This window comes from Drosophila grimshawi, unplaced genomic scaffold (genome assembly GCF_018153295.1).
Source record: "Drosophila grimshawi isolate 15287-2541.00 unplaced genomic scaffold, ASM1815329v1 contig_311, whole genome shotgun sequence".
NCBI lineage: Eukaryota > Metazoa > Arthropoda > Insecta > Diptera > Drosophilidae > Drosophila > Drosophila grimshawi.
Window position 1 is genome coordinate 28,810,901 of NW_025063098.1, and position 13,321 is coordinate 28,824,221.

Below are 13,321 nucleotides of genomic sequence, written 5' to 3' on the forward strand. Positions count from 1 at the left end.
TACAATGACAGGTCGACAGCATGAGCTGCATTATCACAATGGCAAAATGTATCTAAATTATTTGAGTGGTGTCAAGTGTGCAAATGGAACCGCTGACAATCCCAACTATCAGCTGCATGTGCGTCTCATCTGTGATTATACGCTGGACACCAATCCGCTGCATCTTACTGCCTATGTATGTATACACTATCTAAAATCATATGTATTTAACAATTTGCTTTGCTGCAGGCTGATGACTCATGCTCCTTCTATATTGACTATGAGACGCCGCTGGCATGCTTACCCATACCGGATGCGATGCAGTCGAATAGTTGCAGTGTCGACTATACTAATAAGGGCGATAGATTCGATTTGATGTCGTTGAGCGATACTAACTATAGGACCACAGATCGTCAGGGCGGTTTCTTCATAATCAACGTTTGCAAGCCGGTGCTTTACGGCGAGAATGCCATGTGCCCTGCCGGCAGCAGTATTTGTTTGTTGTCGCCAGGCCAGATTGATATCAAGAAGCGGTACGTTCTACATTTGGTTGAACTATTCTTGAACTTGAGCCGAAAAAACTTTAGCTGTATTTTAAACATTCTTTTTCAATCTCTTTTGTGTGTGTGTTTTTATTTGCAGTTTCATTAACTTTGGCAATGTACAAGCGCAGCCGGAAATCAAGGATGGCAAGCTGCTGCTGCGTCATGAGTCCTTTACGCCTTGTGGCGGAAATGCGAGCCTTAATTACACGAGCATTGTTAATTTCTATTGTGACAAGAGTGTTATGGTGTGTGAAATAAGATTTGCCAATATATGCTTAAATTTAATTAATTATATTTTTAAGAATGCACATCCCGAACTAATTGGTACCGATCCGGATGGCTGCACGTATCAGTTTAGCTTTTTCACACCGCTTGCCTGCAAGGATGTGAAACCCTGCACGGCCATCGCTGCTGGTAATGAGCTGTAAGTAAACTTGACGCGACTCGAGTCGCCACATCTACTCAACTCTCTATATTTTACTGTGCATATGCAACAGGCTGGACTTGAGTCCGCTCGGTAGCCACGCGGCGCATACTTTGAGCAAGGATGGCAAAAGCTATACGGTGGCCGTGTGCAACAGTGCTGGGACGCCCTGCATGGCGAATGATGGTAAGTCGGTCATTTGTTGTCTGAATTATAAATAAAGATTTTAAGTGCAGCAGCAGCCGCAGCAGCAGTAGCAGCTGCAGCTGTCGAGGTTGCACGTATGTGTGTAGCATGTTGCACGTCACAAGCGTAATTAAAATTTTACGGCTGTTATATATATTTAAGTACGCGAAAAAATAGGTAAATTCTTTTGACTCGCTGCGAGGCAATGCCTTAAACTGCTTAACTGCTTATTTCTCGTAACTTGAATTACATTTATATATATATATCTATATATATATATATATATATATATATATATACTTTTTACACGTTTTCAGTCAAATTGTTCACTTTTAATCCGTGGGCATTTTGTGCGCGTTACAGAAAATTGCATAACTGTGCTAATTTGCACACTTTAAGCTCTGGGGATGATTCATATTCACGATGCGGTCATCAGAAACATATATATATATATATATATATATATATATAACATAAGTATATATAGTATAAGCATGTATATACCTATGAACAATTCATGTGCAAGACCTAGTCGAGTGCGCATTAGGCAAAGCCAACAATTTTAGTTTTCTGCTTTAAAATTAGAGAGAGTGTTTGTGAAATTCTTCATTGATGAACAAACCGAAGCTTTGCTGCTCTGCTTTTCTTATATAATAGCAGCTAATTATTATACTATATTAGATTAATAACCTCAACATTTCTTAAATTTACATCTCATATGTGTAAACTAGTTTATTTTCGCATAAGGCACAACATTCTGTTCATTCAATATTTGTAAACGATGTTCTGAATGTAAGAACTTCAATTCGAGTAATTTAAAATTTCTTAAATAAATGAAAAGGAAATCTCAAAATTTTAAGAAATCGTGAAAAATTTAAAAAAAATTTATTATTGACAAATGTGACACATAAATAAATTAAATTTAAATTAAAAAATAGTTATAATAAAATTAAATAATTTGTTTGAAAACTATATAACGATTCTTTGCAAGGATTAGTAACTGATTCCCGGTACCTGCTTGGGCATATTTTCATCATGCACAATGTGGTATAACGCTATTCAAAATTTTTCGTAATTTTAGCAAGTTAAATGAAATTTGAAGCATGTCGATCCATAAAAAAGACTTGATTTGCATACTAAAGAACAAATTTTTTAAATTTCTAAAGAACTCAACGATAATTGAGTAATGTGTATCCGCTTGGATACAATGGCTAAAAATGTATGCATTTTTAACAAATTATTTTCTAATATTTTCAATTAAACTTAGCATAAAAACTGTATAGTTTTCGGTTGCGGCATAAGAACATTTCCACATCGAATTTCAGCACGATTTCCCATCAAGTCAATTGAATTCTTCAGCTAATTGTAAAGCAGATCAGCGAATCAGTAATACATATATATTTGTAACACAAGAAGCTTAGCTTTTCTATGTTGAGCTACTTTTTTATTTAGCTCAGATCACATTGATTTGGCAATATGCTCGTGAAATGAAAGCGAATGTAAGCGAAAACAGTAAACATCAACCATGTGGGGGCTTCTGTTGGCATGGCAAACGTGCCTGGGCATATCTATGAAATATACAAAGCACCAGCATATCCCAACACGCACATACACACGCACACACACACACACGCACACATACGCACACACATGCCTGCATTTCTAGTTGACTGCAGACGCATTACCATTTGGCGCGTCCTTTTTGCTTGGATGCGCCTGCTCGCGGCTCATGTTTTAAAACGAGGTGCAGGAAGGGAGAGGGAGTGGAAGAGAGAGAGAGAGAATATGGAGAAAGGGGTAGAAAAAGAGATAGAGAGATTGGGGCACGAAATCATGGCCACCGCTGGGCCTAAACAAATAAATAAGCACACTCGCTTTTGGCAACTGACATTGCTATCCGGCCCAGACACCATCTATGGTGCAGTGTTAGCGGCATGTGAAGGGGAGGAGGAGGAGGAGGAGGTAGGGGGCATCACATTTTCCGGCATACTACACGAAAATTTCATTTGTTAAGCAAATAGCGGACACGGTCACGCAAACAGAAAAGAGAGCCGCGAAAAGCGCCTCCTGCATTTTCTATTTGTCTTTGTATTTGTATGCAATTCTCCTGCTGTTACACTCAAAAAAAAAAACGACCTGAAGCTGTAAGTTTGTTTTGTTTGTTTTGTACATATATAAATATATCTTCTAATTAAGTAGGCCTTTTTTATGTTTTCTAGAAGTTTGTAGGAAAAATAAAGAAAGAAGTAATAAAATATGATCTCTTAACTGTAATTTGAAAGTTGAGCTGTTGATTTTAAGTTATATTAATTAATCAACTATCTAAACTCTGTGTATATGTGAACACTTAAAATACTAATGTTTATTAAAAATATAATTTATTAAATTACTAGAAAAAACCCAACGGAAATTAGACATATATTTTCTAAATTTTAGCCTGGAATTAACAAAAGCAAAAGTCCTTGTTTTTCGAAAGCACGAAACTTGCATTCTAGAATTATACATTTTGAATAATATGGGTAACTACATATTATTGGGGTCAATGGTATGTCGAATATCTAAGTATCGGGGCTATTTTATTCTCAGTGTATCCTCGGCGCCCGGATGACACTGGCAGACACAACCATATTGCTGAATGTACATTCTATATCTTGTTGCTGTTGCTTGTGCAACTCTGTACCCTAGACACACTACTGGGTATATCTCAAATGCAATTGTCTTGGCATATGCATGAAGGTCTTAAGTAATTGAAATCTGCTAAGATTCTTTTCTGGCATTAATTGACCATGTGCCACAGACTTGACAATTTGGCATACTGAAATTTTATATCTAAACTTAAATTAAAACTGAAATACATATATCTGTAGAAGATATTCTTATAAGGAGATATTTTTTTAAAATCGTCAATATATGATATAAAATAAGCATATATTTTAAAGTATATGCAAGTGTATGTATTTAAAAGATCGAATGACAAGAAGATGATCGAAATCTGAAATGCCTGTAAAAATAAAATATTATATTAATTATGTGTACATATAATATAATATATATTTACAAGTGTAATTAAAAAGGGTATTTTCCTCGTCTCAAGCAGTCAACAGAAATTTTTCGCTGACCTGCTGTTTGTTGTCATTAAAGAATTCGACGGCATTGGGCAAACATTTGGAATCAGTTGTTCAGTTGTGTAGTTGTCCCTTCTATTTGGCTGCTGTTGTTTTTATTGAATTTCACATTTGAGAGCACATTTTGCGGCCCGTTGCCCGTTGCCTGCCTGCAGGTTATAGCCAACATTTGTTGTTAATTGCTTATGCCGCACACGTTGCAAGCTTTCATTCTATGTAATTTGCATATGCAACCGAATATTTGCGTGAATTCGTTTGGCCTTCGGGGATTAGGAATCAAACAATGAGTGATGATGCACCACCATCGTATCAATATCGCTTTTTAAATGTCGCATGTGGCTCTGTCTGTGTGTATGTGTGTGGCATATTTTTCATTGGGCAACGGTGCGTATGATTTGATTTCAACAGCAATTTTGGTTCTAAGCGAATTAAGTGACAAGCAGCATGAAATACCAAAAAAAAAAACTGTCGGCAAACAATAGAGTTCATCTGTCTATTATCGTTTTGTTGTTCAACCTGGAATTATGTTTAGGCCGCAGCTCGACTGGGAGATACCCAGCATCAGACATAGTAGTTTATTCAATGTGAACATGCGTTAGGCTTAACCAGATAAATGCATATCTTCTAAACAGTTGATCAATCATTCGTCTCCGTATATTATGTGACAATTGGAAGGAATTGGAATCTTTAGAGTTGTCTTTTGTTATTGGTTATCGATTTGTTTCGACATTAGCGAAACTTGGCCGGTTATCGATCTTATGAAATATATCCGATCTGCGCTGGGTGTACGAAAAACTTATATATCTTAATCGAATTAGTTTTTGATGTAGGTCAAGAATATATATTCTTCATGGAATCGAAATTGCTTTTTTTTTATTTGTTACATACTTTTCGCAGCATGATTATACCCCTTTTCTAATTTTTAACTGATTGAGGGTATAAAAGTGGAAAATGCGCAGCCATCATCTGAACTGAGAATTAAACAGGCTTCCACAAAAGATCTGTTCATTTTCAGTTTCTTTTATTTAGATAGAAATCCCTCTCAAAGAAATGGGGGGCAGTGTTAAATGCGCAAATATTTCTAAGTGAAAAATATAATTTTATAAATTAATAGCTGAATCCAGTCTATCCCTGTTATATATTCTACATCTTAAGTATATATGTAGAACGAAAAGTGCTAACAGAAAGAAATGAAGCTCCTTTTTATTATAATTAATAGAGACATATTAAATGTCTAATTTACAATTGGTTAACTTACAACCAAAGCGAGCATTAAAAAGACTGATCGATTTTCTGCTGCAGCTGCAAAAAATATAGCAATATTTGTACATGATTGAAACTGTGAGTGTTTATTTGCCACTGGGGCCAGTTGCTTATAATTTTCTATTTTTTTTTGTGTGTGTGTGTTATTGTTTTTGCTGTTGCTGCTGCGCCGTCGGGCAGATTGAATTTAGAGACACGCCCCATTCCTGACACTTGCCGGCAGCTGGTTTGCGCCAGGATGTGCAAGGATGTGGCAGCCAAGCAGCTAGCCAGCCAAGGAGCAGCAGCAGCTACTAAATCGTTTATACATTTGTTTTTCTCATTTTTTGTTTTTATTTATGTATGTTTTTTGTTGTATATTTTTTGCCCTTTTCTTGGCGCTGTTTCTTAACTGTTTTCTTATTGAAATTCAATTTGCAAGAGTTTCGTTTCCATTCGTTTTTGCTCGCCTTCCTTTTTTTTGTTTTTTTTTCTTTCTGTTTTTCTTACTGGCCCTGTCAATTTTAATACAATAATGTATACATCACGTATATGCATGTAGCTGGTATATTTTCTTATATTTTAGCCAGATAGATTGAAGCCTTCAAGTCATGGCTCTTGTTATAGTTAACCCTTTCATGCAATTTAAACGATTTGCGGCATAGATTATTTTTGTTTTTACTTTTGCTTTGGCCGTTTGCCGTTGGCCGTTGGCCACACATTTCCTTTTCCTTGAAGACCCTTGGGGTCTTGACCGAGCTGTGATTGCATTGAAATTGAATTTGCGAGTGTTTTTCTTCCTTGTTTTTAATACCCTTACAGAAAGCACGTATTCATTTTAACATCTAATATGTAACACAATGTAAAGCGAGGCACAGTTTTAATATGCAGCTGCTTATTCTAATGGGAGTGGTAACTCATAGAAGGAGACATCGCTACACATTCGATATTCGAACTGTCCACTTATCCAGCTAACTATGCGAATTCTGTCAGTCTAAAGGCGATCCTGATACAACTGGAAACATATTCGCTTCTTTGATAAATGCAGTACATAAGTCGCAGTTATTCAACTCGGCTCATTATATTACATAGTATATATATATATATATATATATATATGATTAGCATCAGCAACCGATTCGATTTTGTCATGTCCGTTTATCTGTCTGTATAAAGAAGCCGATCTCTAAAATTACAAGAGCTGGAGACAAAAAGATTTTCGAGAGGAATAAAAATAAACAAAAAAAGCGACATTATACTTGACAGCTGGCTTCAGGGTATCTCCAAGTCGAGCATTCAAGCTTGTTTTTCTTGCCTTGATTCTTTGTTGGCAGCAGATCAATCTCTTTGGCTAATCTCGACAAGGAAATGATTGCAAAGCCAGAAGGTGGTCAACAGTTGATGCTTTGGAAAGACTCAATTGCATATTTCCGCAGGACATGCATGCCACACACACAGACACACACACAAACACACACTCACATCCACAAATTGAGCCCGCATAGATACTTACATAAGCATTGTCACCTTGCTACGAAATTGTCATTTATCAATTTAGTTGACAGTCGATTTCTTTTCAATTCGAGCCAAAAACCCCCACTTGAATTGACTTTTTGTTGTTCTACTTTCCTTTTTTGTTTGGGAGGGGGGAGGGGGGGGGGGGGTGTGCAACCTGTGCGGCCAAATCAAAAAGCCAAATGACATCAAATGCTGTTTGTGCTGTTCTGCTCCGGTTGTTGTTGTGGCATGTGCAATAAACGACAAATATGATCAAATGGATGGATAGTCACAGGGGCGACAGACCGATAGACACGAAAGGGGAAGACTGAAAGACAGAGGGAGAGAAAGAGAGATAGAGAGAGAGAGAAAGAGGAAGACAGAGGTATGATTGAGTGAAATTACCATATTCAAGTCAAATCACAATCACAATCACAATGCTGTCCACTGTACGCTTTTCAATCAAAATCAGGCAATGCAAGGATTGCTTTCTTTTCTAAAGAGAAATTAAATTTGACTATGGAAATGCTGCTAGGAAGTCTGTTTGTAGAAAAGATAAGTGCTCAGTGCTGTGCTCCACAACATATACGAGTACAGTGAATTTTTGTGAAATCTTAGCTAAAAAGTGTTCGTGGTTTGACATAGTTAAAGTATATATGTTCCTGATCACCGTTATTAAGATCGGATAAGAAACACATATTTTGTTAACCAGAATGTTTTTCATATTAAAAGATTAAACTATTCATATCAAAAAGAATAGTACATATTTAAGAGCTGAGTTCAGGGTATCTTGTAGTCGAACCGTCTCGACTAGAGCACTCTAATTAGTTTCGAAATTGTACATTAGTTCCGATTGAAAATTGTATTTCCTAATTAAAAATTACTATTAATTTAGAAATCAAATCAGAATCATTTTGAATGTTAATATAATCAAATTGTAAATTATCATTTGGTTTTTTTGTCTGGCTACATTTATGCATGTCAGTCAGGATCATTTTTAATTAAATATTTTCCACTCAAGCATATAAAATCCTTAACTAATATTTGCAGTTTTGTTTTATAGTATGCATTTTTGTCTGGATTCATAAAGTTAAGTCTTTTCCAAACAAAACTTTAGATTTGAACTTCTACTTATTTCAGCTTGCAGTTCCAACTTTAATTATTCCGAACAATTTTCTTAATTTATATAGAGCTTCTAGTATTTCTTATCTAATTGATCTCATGGTGATTGGTCATGTAGCAACTGGCAAAGCCTTTATAATTTAGAACATGTCAAAAATGCTAGCCAAAAGTCAACAGCAACAGTTGAAAGGAAGATAAAAAGGAGTTGATCGATGTGGGAAACCAGCGCAACAATTAATTTAGCCTTTGAGAGGTTGATGGATGCCTTGTGATGTGTGTGTGGTACACTGAGTGTAGGTTGTACACTGAGAAAAAAGTCATCAATTTGAGATATATGACATACTTTTGACGGCAAGGGTAATATTCAGAAAATAGATTCCTAAAAACCAGAGATGTTCTAATTTAATTTTAGATATATTTTTCTAAAATATTGCACAAATATATTAAATTTTCAATGTATTTTTTCAAATGTGTACAAAAGAAACTTTAAAAATAGCCTATTTGTTGCTTATAAATAATTTAATTTGAAAAAATCCGGGTTTGCATTTCTACTTTTTAGAAATTCATTTCTTAATAACAGAAAATATTTGTAAAAAGTTAAAGAAAAAAATAATACATTTTTTAGGATTGTAGATTTATATATATATATATATTTTTTATTATAAATTTTGATTTTCTTATATTTATAAATTATGTCGAAAAACATGAAAAACTTTCTAGATTTTTTTTCTGAGTGTTTGTCGCGACTGTTTTTTTATGAATACACTCTCATAGCACTTTGTGTTGTTGTTGTTGTTGTTGTGCATTTTTTCAGGCGCCTGCTACGAACAGAATGGACAGACCTACAAGCTGGGCAACTTCAATACACAGTTGCGCTTCAATCAGAGTGGATCGGCCTATTTGCTGTACGAGGATGGAGCGAACTGTGGAACGGGCGGCCGCCACTGGTCGACAAAAATCGAATTTGTGTGCGCGAACAATGCGACGAAGGACAATGGAACGACAAGCATTGATGCTGTCCAAATAATTGAGGACTCCAATTGTCAGTTGTTAATTCAATATCAGACGCCGTTTGCCTGCCAGCAGCAGATTAAATGCAAAGCCAATGTCTACGTGGAGCACTCAACGGATGGCAGCGGCAGCGGCGGCGACGAACTGGTCGATCTAACTCCCCTGATTAACGCCAATGAGAATTATGAGGCACGGGTCGAGCTGCCGGCCAGCCAGCAGCAACAGCTACCCAAAAACACCAAGGTGAGTGTCGAATGTTGATTTCCCAACGGTCGACTCTAATTTGCACTGTTTCTCTGTCTGTCTATCTGTCTGTCCTTGTCCCTATCCATGTCCCTGTTTCCCCTTTTTTGCCTCTTGCAGTTCTTTCTGAATGTGTGCCGTCCATTAGTGCCAAAATACCAATTAGGCTGCGCCGGCGGTTCAGGTGCTTGCATGGCCAAAATGTCGGCAGCTGGTGCACCCGAGGAGGAGCATGTAAGTAGTCTATCTTTATCCCTCCGTAACACCCCCCGCCTCCTTTCAACCTAATATCCAAAAAGTAGCTTATACGCTTACGCCGACCGTATGTCGCTTGTCTCTGTACTCCTCTGTGTGTGTGTGTTTGATATTCCTTCTAATTGGCGGCAATTCCTGTATCCTTTACACTCAGAGAAAAAGGCTATTGTAAAGTATATAAAGCGGTTAATTCATTAAGTTTTACGTAGATTTGCAAATCGATTATTAATCTTACATCAGTCAAAACAAAAATGCTTGCATCATGCATAAAATTCGTTTTACAACGTTACGCAAAAACAAATCAGTCTGCTAAGAATGAATTAATTTTCTCGCCTCAATGGCGTTCATAACTTTTTTCACTTGCACACTTTTCACACTTTTTTCTTCAAGATTAAAATCATTTTTCATTCATAATTTACTATTCCATTTCGATGTCGCTTCTGTGGTGGTTTGCCAATAACTGCCGTGGAAATATATCAAGTTTCATTATTCATTCATTTCGTCGAACAGCTGTTCACAGAATCCACACAAGTCGACAGTGAGTCAAGATTGTAGATATATTTAGTTTGATACCAGTTTTTTTATATTGGAATTGTATGTAAACTATGATTTACCTAAATAAGTTAGTGTGTGCTAGTCGCCTAGGGAATACCTCGAATCCAATTAAATGCAGCTTGCTGAAATTAGTTTGTCAAATGTGAAAAAATGTTTTCATTAATCAAATCTGTGTTTTTTTCAATCATAAGGAAATATGCACAGTTGATCAACAATATTTTAGATTATATGATAATTGCAAAGCTATTGCAAGATAATTGTGTACTTTATTGCTATCGGTTATCGATTTCTATCGATATATTTGAAGTCTTCAGTTCATATTGTCTCTGAGTTCGGTTTGTTAATAGACACAGACAGACGGACATGACTAAGTCAACTCGACTATTGATGCTGATCAAGAAAATATATATACCTTCTTTATTAACCCTTTGTTCCATTTTAATTGGGTTCAGGTCTTAAGAAAAAATCCTTTCGTTCACTGGTCCAACTTCCGCCTTTGCCTATGTACTTGATTTGAGTGTAAAGTGTTTTATATTTGTTTTTCCGAGTGCAATTGAATAATTTTTGTGAACCGTGGGTAAACGCTTCAATTTGGTCATCAAGCCATTTTGGCTAAATGCCAAAAAAAAAGACAAAATTCTGTGACGCCAATTCATGCATTAAATATGCAGCAAATCCAACTGCTAAGCTCCACTGCTCGCTAGCTGCTCTTTGCTCGGCACACCACTTGTGAGTGACCAGTGGATTTGGTTACTTCATTAAGCGTAACTCACTCCCTTTCCACACCCCATATCCACATCGCTGTCATGCCCCCTCGTCTGTCGTTGACAGTTGAAGAGTCGACACGGAGGCCAGTGTCTAAAAGTTGCCTAATGCCACAAATTGTGTGCCCTTCTTTTCACATTTATCCACAGTATGTATCTATGTGTGTGTGTCGTGCTGCGTTGGCCTGCGCTTAACTAAGTACTTAAGCCCACAAAAGTATGCTATGAAATTCGCTTGAAATGAGATTTTCAGATCATGCTACAAATTGGTCCACTAACATTCGTTGGGCTTTCTCTTCTAATCTCCCATCTGTGTACATTGATGGCGATAATTGTGAATGCTCAAATTTTCTTATCTAAAAATAAATATTCAAGATTTACACTTTACTAAATTCAGTTAAAAGCAAGTTGATTCGTAACAAAAAAAATTAAATTTTAAAAAAGAGATTTATGGAAGTGGGAAACCATTCTCGTCAAGATTAGGTTGGTGGTAAACATTTCTGGTAGTTGGGCAACTATGCAAGAGAATGATATCAAATATCACATTCTGGGACCCAACAAGTGGATCCGATTATTGTTTTTAGTTAAAAAAAAAGAAAATAAATAAATTTGGAAGCTGAAAAATCTATTTTTCTTAATATGCTTTTAATAGAATTTCTTGCTTTATTTTAAATGGCATACAATAATAATAATATAGTCAACTGAGGTATAGCAAACAACACTGTTATAAATTATATTTTAAATTTTTTAAGGGAAAAGTTTCTATGCCTTCTATTGAATTTCGCAGAGTGTATTTTATATTTGTTTTAGCTAATTTGTTCTCGTAACTTGTATTTTTTATTGCATACTAAAAATCGCTTTCTTTGGTATTTTATACTTAATTCTTGATGTCAATTCAACTTTATATTTTATGTGTATTTGGGTCAGAAGTTTTAAGCTTAACTTAATTTAAAGGTCAGCTCTCGATTAAAATGTTTCCGTTCTTTTGTGTGTGTTCTTGTGCAATAATTATATAAATTATAAAGCCGCTGTCTCGGGCGCTAACCAATCATTGCCTGAATGCGTGCACCGTATGCCACAGGCAGTGCCCCTAATCCCCGTCAGTTCCCCGAGCTGTGCTGCCCTGCCCACCCCCAAGGCCCATCTGGCCATGGGCAACATAACTTTTATCAGATGCCGGCAGCAACAACAATGTTAAAGTTGTTAAAAAAAAATAATAATAATAGGAGGCACGTACGCAGCTGAAAATGACGGGGCAGCGACTGGTTGACGAAGGGTGGAGGGGGAGCAGAGGGTACGTGTGGGTGGGTGGTGCAGAGCTTGCGATATGCGAGGGAAATATTTGTGAACGTAAGGCCAGTAAATGTAACGCAACGCGACGCAACGCGACAGAACGGAACGGAACGGAACGGAAGGATATGGCAAAATGCGGCTATGGCGTTGACGATGGCGTAAAAATATAGCCACACACACGCATATATATATATATATATATATATATATATATATATATATATATATATGTATATGTATATGTGCATATATGCATATATAACTGTAAAAACAGCTTTTAGCGGCCAACAGCCATCAGTGGTTGCCCCACTGAAATCCAAATGGGGAGTTAGCCATATGTGTGAGTGTGTGTGTGTGTGTGTGTCTGTGTGTATGCTACGTGCTGTGCTGAACATTTCCGGCTTGTGGTGTGGCAAGGAAAAAAAGGGGTGGTGGTTGAGGAAAGGGGTACACTCAGGCAAAAAATTGAACTGAATTTTCGAAATTTGTGCAACTTTTGGTGCCACAGGTAACTCATCTTATTATTCTAGCAATAAAAGTTGTGGCTTTCCAAAAATCTGGTTTATATTTTTCTTAATTTCAGCGTACACTTTTCTAACATTTTGAAATAATATGTTTAATTATCACGGTGTTTTTGTCACAAATGTGATAGCAACTCTAACATTGGGTTGCTTATATTATTAATAAGCGTTAGTATTTTAAGATTTCACATTTGCAAACATTTTAGATTGTTTATTAATTATTTTTTGAGTCTGAGCCGAGCTAATAAATTTAATTATTTGTTTCTGCATTTTGAAAAGGGTTATAGAAAATACTAATTGAAAATAGTTCTAAAAAAATACCATTTTTTTCGAATTGTAGATTTTAGAGTTGTAGCCTAATCATTTTTAGAAATTGTTGTTTTCCTACGTTTTGTAATTATTTCGAAAACAAGGTAGACTTTCTATTTTGCAGGGCGTTTGTCTGAGTGTAGAGGGGTTGCGTATGGTTGCAGATTCTGTTGTCGACTGGGGCAAAGTGCCGTTGGCTTTTGTTTGCATGCCACTGGCCTAGAAATAAACGTAGCCATGGTTACATATT

The 13,321-nt window shown here is 36.3% G+C and overlaps 1 protein-coding gene across 4 annotated transcripts in view; it reads left to right on the top strand.

The window, feature by feature from the left end:
• Nucleotides 1-13,321, top strand: part of LOC6569894 (cation-independent mannose-6-phosphate receptor) — a 34,207-nt gene that overhangs the window by 1,065 nt on the left and 19,821 nt on the right. For all 4 annotated transcript variants that reach the window (XM_032741686.2, XM_032741684.2, XM_001995940.3 and 1 more), the window contains exons 3-9: nt 12-175; nt 229-512; nt 622-769; nt 827-948; nt 1,022-1,134; nt 8,935-9,374; nt 9,495-9,608. In XM_032741686.2, the coding sequence (XP_032597577.1) occupies nt 12-175; nt 229-512; nt 622-769; nt 827-948; nt 1,022-1,134; nt 8,935-9,374; nt 9,495-9,608 (1,385 nt within the window). The remainder of the gene's footprint in view (nt 1-11; nt 176-228; nt 513-621; nt 770-826; nt 949-1,021; nt 1,135-8,934; nt 9,375-9,494; nt 9,609-13,321) is intronic.